We start from the raw sequence: 13,121 nt of genomic DNA on the forward strand, positions 1-13,121 counted from the left end.
ATATATATATATCTATATCTATATATATATATATATCTATATATATATATCTATATATATCTATCTATATCTATATATATATATCTATCTATATCTATATATATCTATCTATCTATATCTATATATATCTATCTATATCTCTATATCTATATATATCTATCTATCTATATCTATATATATCTATCTATATCTCTATATATCTATCTATCTATCTATCTATCTATCTATCTATATATATATATATATATATATATATATATATATATGAATGAATGAATGAATGAATGAATGATCGTTTTAAGGCCATTTTCCCCACTAGAGCGGGGGTTAGCCTTGCGGGCCCCATGACAGTCATGGTTCCCTGTTTGAGGCAATCCTCAGTGAAAGACACCTGAAAGCCCACTTGGAGTTTGCAAAAAAGCACCTAAAGGACTCTCAGACTGTGATAAACAAGATTCTGTGGTCTGATGAAACCAAGATTGAATTGTTTTGGCTTCCGTCTGGCCACTCTGCCATATAGCCCAGATCGGTGGAGTATTGCAGTGATGGTTGTCCTTCTGGAAGTTTCTCCCATCTCCACACAGGATCTCTGGAGCTCCGCCTGAGTGACCATTGGGTTCTTGGTCACCTCTCTTACCAAGGCCCTTCTCCCCCAATTGCTCAGTTTGGCCAGGTGGCCAGCTCTAGGAAGAGTCCTGGTTGTTCCAAACTTCTTCCATTTAAGAATTACTAGGGCATTGCCCGTACTATATCTATATCTAAAATTATATCCCCCCCCTCTATTTACATGAAATGGTTTGGTCCAAAGCGAACGGCTTGCGAGTACGGTGACAATCCCCCCCCTCTATTTACATGCAATGGTTTGGTCCAAAGCGAACGGCTTCCGGAGTTTGGTAAAGAAATCGCCATCGCGTGCACAAACGCGCAGGAAAGCGAATGAATCGCAAATTCGGTTTTATTAGTTTTAAAACATAGTTTAACGCCAACATAGTTTGCAAACGTGAAATAAATGAATACGCTCTCAAATGTGCCATCCGAGGCAGAGTGTGTCCTCCACGTTCGGCACACGCGATCGTTCGCTGCTCTCTGATTGGTTGAATCGTTTTTTGGACATAGCTCGGTAAGTAATTGTCCGATTAATATGAAACCTTGAAAAGGCACATCCTCGGGTCCCCAGCAATATACCTGGCAAGTTAAAAGTATATCGGACCCGTGGTTGTCGAGAAACAGCGGTCACAGACAAACAGACGTACAAACGTACAGACGTACAAACGTACAGAGATTACTGGAATTATAGATAGATGAAGGCCACTGTGCTCTTGGGAACCTTCAATGCAGCAGATATTTTTTGTAGGCTTCCCCAGATCTTTGCCTCGACACAATCCTGTCTCTGAGCTCTGCAGGCAATTCCTTCGACCTTATGGCTTGGTTTTTGCTCTGATATGCATTGTCAGCTGTGAGACCTTATATAGACAGGGGTGTGCCTTTCCAAATCATGTGCAATCAATTGAATTTACCACAGGTGGACTCCAATCAAGGTGTAGAAACATCTCAAAGATGATCAAGAGAAATGGGAGGCACATGAGCTAAATTTCAAGTGTCATAGCAAAAGGTATGAATACTTATGTAAATGTGATATTTCAGTTTTTTCTTTTTAATAAATTTGCAAAACTTTCTAAAATCCTGTTTTCTCTTTGTCATTATGGGGTATTGAGTGTAGATTGATGCGAGAAAAAATGAATTTAAACGATTTCAGCATAAGGCTGCAGCATAACAAAATGTGAAAAAAGTGAAGGGGTCTGAATACTTTCTGAATGCACAGTAAATGCACTGCTATGGCAGTCATTTGCACTAACTCCTGGGCTCTTTTTAGGAAACCACTTGTATTTCCTCACCACTTGTATTTCCTCACCACATGCCCTGACCGACTGCCGGCTTAACACTACTTCACATAACTATAAGTTGGTCCTTACAAGTCCACAGGGCTCTATGGTCGTACCATTTACATTCTTGGTCAAATTCAATAATTTGTGACAATTTGTGACTTGGTGAGACCCAATAATCCATGAGAGCTCTTGTACAAAGGAAGGATTTTTTATCTTTCGCCAAATAATTAACAAGCTTGGCTATTAGTGCCAGACAAATTTGAGCAGGGGGAAAAAAATCTGGCGCATTTACTGTTCGGAATCAAAGAAAAACTGTGCTTTAGCAGACAAGTTGAACCATTACCTCTGGAACTACATGTGCCACCTTCAAGTCCTCAGGATACAATTTGCGCTTCACTGGTCCTGGAAATGCCGGTGAAGTTACTTGTTTCAGGGTCACCCCTGGGATTCTGCAGACAAAACGCACAAATCTGTTATTGAAATTGCTCAGTCCAACAACCCACTCGGGATTTAAAGAGTAATCGTAATTTTAAAAAAGTTGTATTAAACGTTCCGTACCAATCAATACCGAACAACGAGACACGTTGGTGACGCACCTGTCAAGCAATGTGGGAGCGGGCCGAGTCGTGGAAGGCCGAGTGTTGGCCACTTGCAAATTGGTTGCGAGTTGGGGCACCAACAAGATGGCAGTGGGAAAGTTCCCTTGGGTGCCCAAAGCTGCATTTTCCACAGATAAGGGTGCGGCAGATACAAGCCTGGTCAGTTCATCACCTCCGAGGATTATTCTCACCGCAGGCACCGTTACAGCCTTGCACAGCTTGCTTGGGGAACCTTTCCGCTTGGCCTACACCCAAAGAACAACATCAAGAAGGTAAGTTAATCCAGTGTAGTAGGTTGTTTTTTTTTTTTAAGTTATTTTACAGACCATACCATAAAGTTGAGCAGAGGGTTTCCTATATGACCTGTGGTTCTGGAGCAGGTGGGAGCACTGTCACAGTGACGCTCTCAGCCTGTGAAGTAGGAGACTTATTCAGGAATAAATCTACTGTTGCAGAACAAAACAGAGATGGCTCTTGGGGTAGCGGCGTGGTCGCTATGCAGTCCTTGCTGAGAAACGTCAACCTGTCAGTGGTACCCAGCGTGTCAGGCTCTTGCAGTGGTTCCTTCAGGTCAAGAGAACACAACTGCGAATCTTCGCCATCCATTGGAATGTATGGAGCCAGTCGTTCAAGCTCCTCCTGAGGCGGGCGGAGAAACACAAGAGGTTAAATTCAGAAAACCAACTGCTGATAACCTTTACACATGCTAAACAAAGCAAGAAAATAACTTTTGTACACGATAAACAATAATTACTAACAATACCTGTGTGTAGGTGCCATGATTGGTATCGGTGTCCATCGCAAACAGCTTCTCAATCAGGTCTACCTTCAGGTCATTGTTGATTCCCATGCAATAGTCTGCGGGGCTGTTTGGCTGCATTAGGAAACAAAGCTTTATTGGTTACCTGCCTGCACCAAAAAGGGACCAAAACTTGCGCTAAAAACAAATAAAACAACAAAGCATCTCAAAAGGCAAAGCCCATCCGCATTGTACAGTACTCAAACTAAAAGTGACGAAAACAACACCGACACAAATTAAAACACAGAGGGTAATAATGGGGATATTTGTTGCAGTGTACTTTCCCAAAAAGTGTTTTTCTTTTTTAGCGCACCTGGAACGAAGTTCAGGGGAGCTTATGCGTAAACGTCAGTCCGTAAACACTTGAAACTTCTTCTCCGAAACCGCTGATGGGATTGCGACGAGATTTGGCACAAATGATATTTGTTGTGTTGTGGCTAAAGTTTGCTAAAGGAAACAAGCGTTATGCCTAGATCCCCTGTCGGTGAAGTGATGCGAGTTGACAAAATGGAAGACGCAAGGCGGCCATCTTGGATTTTGACGTGGCGACCCAATTTTCAATAGCATTCTCCCTTATGCGTAGATACACCCACACACCAGATTAGAAGTTAGTAGTTCGTTTAGTTTTCAAGATATTTCGCTCACAAGGTTCAGACATATATATGGTGGCGGCCATCTTGGATTTTGACGTGGCGACCCAATTTTCAATAGCGTTCTTCCTTATGCGTAGATACACCCACACACCAGATTAGAAGTTGGTACTTCGCTTATATTTCAAGATATTCCGCTCACAAGGTTCAGACATGCATGGCGGTGGCCATCTTGGATTTTGATGTGGCGACCCAATTTTCAATAGCGTTCTTCCTTATGCGTAGATACACCCACACACCAGATTAGAAGTTAGTAGTTCGTTTATTTTTCAAGATATTTCGCTCTCAAGGTTCAGAAATACATATGGCAGTGGCCATCTTGGATTTTGACGTGGCGACCCAATTTTCCATAGGGTTCTTCCATATGCCTAGTTGCACCCACACACCAAATTAGAATTCGGTCCTTCGCTTACGCACGCACGCATGCATGCACGTCCGCACGCACAGACGGACAGACGCACGGGAAAACCATAGTCTTAGGTCATAAAACAATAGTATAGAAAACCATAGTATAGAAAACCATAGTATAGAAAACCATAGAAAACCACGGGAAAAGTAAGAAAACCCTTTCGCTCCGCGGTGTGATGGGGGACAATAAAAAGTTTGGGGTATAAGGCGGTCGACCGGGGGTCAAAGTGGATCCAGGTTTGACCCTCCAAAATAGGAATTTGCATTTTCCTCTGAAACTACACACACTATTTCGATGAAACGTAACGACAACCTTCATCACCCACGATGTACCAAAGTTTGTTCACAATTTTTTTTTTTAATCTGCCCATTTGGAAGTCTATGGGGGAGTTGCTCCCCAAAATTGGTGTTTGCTTTCGTCTCAGAAACTACACACGCAATTCCGATGAAACTTAACCACAACCTTCATCATCCGTGATGTACCAATGTTTGTTTACGACATTGGAAAAAATTGGGGTCTGAGGAGGTACATGGGGTGAGGGTTAGTCCCCCAAAATATGGATTTTTGTTTGTTTGTTTGAAGTCTTATGATTATGTTAGTATGATTCTACATGCTGCCCTGTCTTCGAGCAACCATTGAAATTGGTTTAAAATACCTTTAGTCAGTGCAGTATACTGTTTATTCTACCAGGTGAGCGACAGTGGTATTGCCCCTATGTTTTCATCCAAGGTGTTGACGACCAAGGATGTAGCTCCCCAGAGTACCATGCTGTGGGGGGAAAGATCTCATCGACAGCAAATGTAAAATCCTAAATTTGAATGTTGACAGTTAATGCTGACCTTTTCCCTTATTTTATCTTTCAGATTTTTATTTGAGGTGGGTGGTGGTGATGATGGAAAGCAGGATGAAGGGTGGGGGTTGGAGGGGAATAGGATGAAGAAGTAAGATTAGCAAACTAATGACAAAATAAACAAGAAAGAATATCAGAGATTGCAGACCCTCGCCAGGACGTGTTTTCAGTGATTTTTAAGGCTTTTGTGTTAAAACAAATATGGCGGCCGAACCACGTGACTGATGAGGTCACCATTAAAAAAAAATTCTCTACCAATTTATCCCTAATGATGCTCAAGAAATTTCATCTTAGATCGGATGAAGTTTTGTACTTGTGGAATTATGACGTCATCGTGTTATTATCTCTGGAAAATCCTCTAGATCGCTTTGCTGATGACTCCACTCTCTGCCGCCCCACAACTCAACCCTCAAATCGGCAGGCAGCAACTTCTTCACTCTCTGCAAACCTGGCTAACGTCACAAACTCATCAAACAAGTGGAACATGTCTTTCAATCCTGACAAGTCTCACACTCTCATTTTGTCTCTCCAAAAACACCATCTGAACAACCCTCCCATCTACTTTCTGAACAATCCTCTTGAAGAAGTTCTGTCACTTTGTCTGCTTTTGGGTCTCACTATCTGCCATGATCTTTTTTGGGGAAACCACATTTCCAAGCTGGCCTCTTAAGCCAGTTGCCGTCTGGGCATCCTCCGTCATGCGAAGTCCTTCCCGGGCACTTCTGAGCTCCTCACCACATATAAAGCTTTCATCCGCAGCTCAATGGAATACTGCTCTCCCCTTCGGGCTGGTGCTCCTGCCTCACACCGAGCTCGGCTTCACGTGGTTGAAACCAAATCATTCAGAATCATTGGTATCTCCCAAGATGAAGCTGATTCTAAGGGCCTTTCTCCCTCTCGCCGCAGGCAGGTACGTGGTCTTTCTGTCTTCTACCGACTCCTCTCCGACCTTGCTCCCCCAGCTCTCCTTGGGCTCTGTCCCCCAAATATTCCTACAGGTCGCACAAGATCTGCCAGCAACCCTCTTCTAGTGAAACTGCCAAAATCAAGACTCTCTGCTCACCTTCACACTTTCATTCCTCTTTTCTCCCGCCTCTGCAACAAACTCCCACACTCTCTTCAATCCCTCTCCTCCCTCCAGGTCTCTAAAACAGCTGTTCACCATCATCTCTTATCTTCCCCCATCCAAAACCTTGATCTTTTCTACCCTCATTGAAACATCCCAAATCCGCCTCTTTCAATCCCCAACTTCTTTCGTGAAATTCCTACAAGTGTTAATTTGCTTTATACAGTATACCCCTCCCTCTTCCCCCAGCCCTCCCCCTTCCACAGATCTACCAACGTCCCTGTTCTCTACTGTTGTTGTGCTTGTGTACTTCCTTCTCTCTCCCCCTTGTCTCCTGCTACCTTCATTGTATGTTTTATGTGCCTGTGCATGTTTTCATGTTCAATGTGTTAGCTCTTACACGAGCCTCGATTCTGTATACAAAAAAATAAAATAAAATCATTAACATGTGTTATTCCGCATGAAGAGCTCTTTACAATGAGGCATTTGTCAATTTTTTCTATGCAGTGCTTTCAGAGATATAGAGGTGCAATTTTTTGGGGGTTTTCCAAGATGGCGGCTGAACCACGTAACCGATGACGTCATCATTATTATTTTTTTCTCCACCAATTTATCCTCAGATGACGCTCAAGAAATTTGATCTTGATCGGATGAAGTTTTGCACTTGTCGAATTATGACGTCATAATGGAGGCACCTATAACGTCATTAACATATTTTATTCCCCATGGAGAGTTCTTTACAATGAGCCCTGTCTCAATTTTTCTATGCAGCACTTTCTTAGATATAGAGGTGCAAAGTTTTTCGGATTTTCCATGATGGCGGCCATACCACGTGACCTATGACGTCACAACTATCATTCAAAATTTGACACGTGGAGCTGAAAATTTCCTGTCAATCGGACCAACAGTTGCAGAGAAAATCATATTTATTCAGTGCGGACAAACAAACAAACAAACAAAGACAAATGAAAAATCGGTCAGAGACCGAGGACTTGCCGGAATGTACTTTTTTATCGGCCATTTAGGACAAATATGGCGGCCGAACCACGTGACCGATGACGTCATCATTAACATATCTTATTCCCAATGGAAAGTTCTTTACAATGAGCCATGCCTCAATTTTTTCTATTCAGGACTTTTGGAGATGTGGAGGTGCAGAGTTTTTCGGTTTTTCCAAGATGGCGGCCGAACCACGTGACCGATGACATCATCATTAACATATTTTATTCCCCATGGAGAGTTCTTTACAATGAGCCATGTCTCAATTTTTTCTATTCAGCACTTTTGGAGATATGGAGGTGCTAGGTTTTTCGGTTTTTCCAAGATGGTGGCCGACCACGTGACTGATGACGTCATCATTAACATATTTTATTCCCCATGGAGAGTTCTTTACAATGAGCCATGTCTCAATTTTTTCTATTCAGCACTTTTGGAGATATGGAGGTGCTAGGTTTTTCGGTTTTTCCAAGATGGTGGCCGACCACGTGACTGATGACGTCATCATTAACATATTTTATTCCCCATGGAGAGTTCTTTACAATGAGCCATGTCTCAATTTTTTCTGTTCAGCACTTTTGGAGATATAGTGGCGCAACGTTTTGCCGTTTTTCCAAGATGGCGACCGAACCACGTGACTGATGACGTCATCATTTACATATTTTATTCCCCATGGAGAGTTCTTTACAATGAGCCATGTCTCAATATTTTCTGTTCAGTACTTTCGGAGATATAGAGGTGCAAAGTTTTTCGGTTTTTCCAAGATGGCGGCCGAACCACGTCACCGATGACGTCATCAATTGGGCACAGTCTATTCCAGGGCAAGACCAATATGTGTGCAAAGTTTGGCGATTCTACGTGCAACGGTGTAGACGCAGTGCTGCAAACAGACAGACAGACAGATGAAAAATCGGTCAGAGACCGAGGACTTGCCGGAATTTACTTTTTTATCGGCCATTTAGGACAAATATGGCGGCTGAACCACCTGACCGATGACATCATCATTAACATATTTTATTCCCCCTGGAGAGTTCTTTCCAATGAGCCATGTCTCAATTTTTTCTGTTCAGCACTTTTGGAGATAGAGGTGCAACGTTTTTCGGATTTTCCAAGATGGCGGCCGAACCACGTGACCGATGACGTCATCATTAACATATTTTATTCCCCCTGGAGAGTTCTTTCCAATGAGCCATGTCTCAATTTTTTCTATTCAGCACTTTCGGAGATATGGAGGTGATTTTTTTTCCCGTTTTTCCAAGATGGCGGCCGCACCACGTGACCGATGACGTCATCATTAACATATTTTATTCCACATGGAGAGTTCTTGACAATGAGCCATGTCTCAATTTTTTCTATTCAGCACTTTCGGAGATATGGAGGTGCTAGGTTTTTCGGTTTTTCCAAGATGGCGGCCGACCACGCGACTGATGACGTCATCATTAACATATTTTATTCCCCATGGAGAGTTCTTTACAATGAGCCATGTCTCAATTTTTTCTGTTCAGCACTTTTGGAGATATAGTGGTGCAAAGTTTTGCCGTTTTTCCAAGATGGCGGCCGACCACGTGACATATGACGTCATCATTAACATATTTTATTCCCCATGGAGAGTTCTTTACAATGAGCCATGTCTCAATTTTTTCTGTTCAGCACTTTTGGAGATATAGTGGCGCAACGTTTTGCCGTTTTTCCAAGATGGCGACCGAACCACGTGACTGATGACGTCATCATTTACATATTTTATTTCCCATGGAGAGTTCTTTACAATGAGCCATGTCTCAATTTTTTCTGTTCAGTACTTTCGGAGATATAGAGGTGCAAGGTTTTTCGGTTTTTCCAAGATGGCGGCCGAACCACGTCACCGATGACGTCATCAATTGGGCACAGTCTATTCCAGGGCAAGACGAATATGTGTGCAAAGTTTGGCGATTCTCCGTGCAACGGTGTAGACGCAGTGCTGCAAACAGACAGACAGACAGACAAACAGACAAACAGACAGACAAACAGACAAACGAACAGATCAACATACTTGCCGAAAAATTTTTTCCGGCAAGTAACAAATTAAAAATCGGTCAGAGACTGAGGGCTTGCCGGAATTTACTTTATCGGCCATTTAGGACAAACATGGCGGCCGAACCACATGGCCGATGACGTCATCATTAACATATTTTATTCCCCATGGAGAGTTCTTTACAATGAACCATGTCTCAATTTTTTCTGTTCAGCACTTTTGGAGATATCGAGGTGCAAACATTTTTCCAAGATGGCGGCCGAACCACGTGACCGATGACGTCATCATTAACATATTTTATTCCCCATGGAGAGTTCTTTCCAATGAGCCATGTCTCAATTTTTTCTATTCAGCACTTTTGGAGATATGGAGGTGCTACGTTTTTCGGTTTTTCCAAGATGGCGGCCGACCACGTGACTGATGACGTCATCATTCACATATTTTATTCCCCATGGAGAGTTCTTTACAATGAGCCATGTCTCAATTTTTTCTATTCAGTACTTTCAGAGATATGGAGGTGCAAAGTTTTGCCGTTTTTCCAAGATGGCGGCCGACCACGTGACTGATGACGTCATCATTAACACATTTTATTCCCCATGGAGAGTTCTTCACAATGAGCCATGTCTGAATTGTTTCTGTTCAGTACTTTCGGAGATATAGCGGTGCAAATTATTTCGGTTTTTCCATGATGGCCGCCGAAACACGTGACCGATGACGTCATAAATTGGGCACAGTCTATTCCAGGGCAAGACGAATATGTGTGCAAAGTTTGGCGATTCTCCGTGCAACGGTGTAGACGCAGTGCTGCAAACAGACAGACAGACAGACAGACAGACAGACAAACTAACAGATCAACATACTTGCCGGAAAAAATTTTCCGGCAAGTAACAAACGAACAGATCAACATACTTGCCGGAATCTTTTCCGGCAAGTAACGAACAGATCAACATACTTGCCGGAATCTTTTCCGGCAAGTAACAAACCAACCGATCAACATACTTGCCGGAATCTTTTCCGGTAAGTAATGAAAAATCGGTCAGAGACCGAGGACTTGCCGGTGTACTTTTTAATCGGCCATTTTGGACAAATATGGCGGCCGAACCACGTGACCGATGATGTCATCATTAACATATTTTATTCCCCATGGAGAGTTCTTTACAATGAGCCATGTCTCAATTTTTTCTATTCAGCATTTTTGGAGATATAGAGGTGCTCGGTTTTTCGGTTTTTCCAAGATGGCGGCCGAACCACGTGACCGATGACGTTATCATTAACATATTTTATTCCCCATGGAGAGTTCTTTACAAGGAGCCATGTCTCAATTTTTTCTATTCAGCACTTTCGGAGATATGGAGGTGCAAAGTTTTTCGGTTTTTCGAAGATGGCGGCCAAATCACGTGACCGATGACGTCATCATTGGGCACACTATATTCGAGGGCAAGACAAATACGTGTGCAAAGTTTGGCGATTCCACATGCAACGGTGTAGATGCAGTGCTGCAAACAGACAGACAGACAGATAGATGAAAAATCGGTCAGAGACCGAGGACTTGCCGGAATGTACTTTTTTATTGGCCATTTAGGACAAATATGGCGGCCGAACCACGTGATAGATGACGTCATCATTAACATATATTATTCCCCATGGAGAGTTCTTTACAAAGAGCCATGTCTCAACTTTTTCTATTCAGCACTTTTGGAGATATGGAGGTGCTACGTTTTTCGGTTTTTCCAAGATGGCGGCCGAACCACGTGACCTCTGATGTCATCATTAACATATTTTATTCCCCATGGAGAGTTCTTTACAATGAGCCATGTCTCAATTTTTTATATTCAGCACTTTCAGAGATATGGAGGTGCAAAATTTTTCGGTTTTTCCAAGATGGCGGCCGAACCACGTGACATATGACGTCATCATTAACATATTTTATTCCCCATGGAGAGGTCTTTACAATGAGCCATGTTTCAATTTTTTCTGTTCAGCACTTTTGGAGATATCGTGGTGCAAAGTTTTGCCGTTTTTCCAAGATGGCGGCCGACCACATGACATATGACGTCATCATTAACATATTTTATTCCCCATGGAGAGTTCTTTACAATGAGCCATGTCTCAATTTTTTCTGTTCAGCACTTTTGGAGATATCGTGGTGCAAAGTTTTGCCGTTTTTCCAAGATGGCGGCCGACCACGTGACTGATGACGTCATCATTCACATATTTTATTCCCCATGGAGAGTTCTTTACAATGAGCCATGTCTCAATTTTTTCTATTCAGTACTTTCAGAGATATGGAGGTGCAAAGTTTTGCCGTTTTTCCAAGATGGCGGCCGACCACGTGACTGATGACGTCATCATTAACATCTTCTATTCCCCATGGAGAGTTCTTTACAATGAGCCATGTCTCAATTTTTTCTGTTCAGCACTTTTGGAGATTTCGTGGTGCAAAGTTTTGCCGTTTTTCCAAGATGGTGGCCGACCACGTGACTGATGATGTCATCATTTACATATTTTATTCCCCATGGAGAGTTCTTTCCAATGAGCCATGTCTCAATTTTTTCTATTCAGCACTTTCGGAGATATGGAGGTGATTTTTTTTCCCGTTTTTCCAAGATGGCGGCCGCACCACGTGACCGATGACGTCATCATTAACATATTTTATTCCACATGGAGAGTTCTTGACAATGAGCCATGTCTCAATTTTTTCTATTCAGCACTTTCGGAGATATGGAGGTGCTAGGTTTTCCGGTTTTTCCAAGATGGCGGCCGACCACGCGACTGATGACGTCATCATTAACATATTTTATTCCCCATGGAGAGTTCTTTACAATGAGCCATGTCTCAATTTTTTCTGTTCAGCACTTTTGGAGATATAGAGGTGCAAAGTTTTGCCGTTTTTCCAAGATGGCGACCGAACCACGTGACTGATGACGTCATCATTTACATATTTTATTCCCCATGGAGAGTTCTTTACAATGAGCCATGTCTCAATTTTTTCTGTTCAGTACTTTCAGAGATATAGAGGTGCAAGGTTTTTCGGTTTTTCCAAGATGGCGGCCGAACCACGTCACCGATGACGTCATCAATTGGGCACAGTCTATTCCAGGGCAAGACGAATATGTGTGCAAAGTTTGGCGATTCTCCGTGCAACGGTGTAGACGCAGTGCTGCAAACAGACAGACAAACAGACAAACAGACAAACAGACAGATGAAAAATCGGTCAGAGACCGAGGACTTGCCGGAATGTACTTTTTTATCCGCCATTTAGGACAAATATGGCGGCCGAACCACGTGACCGATGACGTCATCATTAACATATTTTATTCCCCGTGGAGAGTTCTTTACAATGAGCCATTTCTCAATTTTTTTATATTCAGCACTTTCGGAGATATGGAGGTGCGAGGTTTTTCGGTTTTTCAAAGATGGCGGCCGAACCACGTGACTGATGACATCATCATTAACATATTTTATTCCCCATGGAGAGTTCTTTACAATGAGCCATGTCTCAATTTTTTCTCTTCAGCACTTTTGGAGCTTTCGTGGTACAAAGTTTTGCCGTTTTTCCAAGATGGCGGCCGACCACGTGACTGATGACGTCATCATTAACATATTTTATTCCCCATGGAGAGTTCTTTACAATGAGCCATGTCTCAATTTTTTCTGTTCAGTACTTTCGGAGATATAGAGGTGCAAAGTTTTTCGGTTTTTCCAAGATGGCGGCCGAACCACGTCACCGATGACATCATCAATTGGGCACAGTCTATTCCAGGGCAAGACCAATATGTGTGCAAAGTTTGGCGATTCTACGTGCAACGGTGTAGACGCAGTGCTGCAAACAGACAGACAGACAGACAGACAGAC

General features: G+C 42.7%; 1 protein-coding gene across 1 annotated transcript in view; it reads right to left on the reverse strand.

Annotated features, from left to right (window-relative positions):
* Nucleotides 1-13,121, reverse strand: part of LOC137438035 (hypoxia-inducible factor 1-alpha) — a 103,510-nt gene that overhangs the window by 14,231 nt on the left and 76,158 nt on the right. Inside the window, exons 11-14 of the mRNA XM_068132901.2 lie at nt 3,249-3,359; nt 2,849-3,124; nt 2,483-2,730; nt 2,230-2,335 (exon numbers count right to left, since the gene is read on the reverse strand). Coding sequence (XP_067989002.2) covers nt 2,230-2,335; nt 2,483-2,730; nt 2,849-3,124; nt 3,249-3,359 — 741 coding nt within the window. The remainder of the gene's footprint in view (nt 1-2,229; nt 2,336-2,482; nt 2,731-2,848; nt 3,125-3,248; nt 3,360-13,121) is intronic.

This window comes from Myxine glutinosa, chromosome 12 (genome assembly GCF_964187855.1).
Source record: "Myxine glutinosa chromosome 12, kmMyxGlut1.1, whole genome shotgun sequence".
Taxonomy (NCBI): domain Eukaryota; kingdom Metazoa; phylum Chordata; class Myxini; order Myxiniformes; family Myxinidae; genus Myxine; species Myxine glutinosa.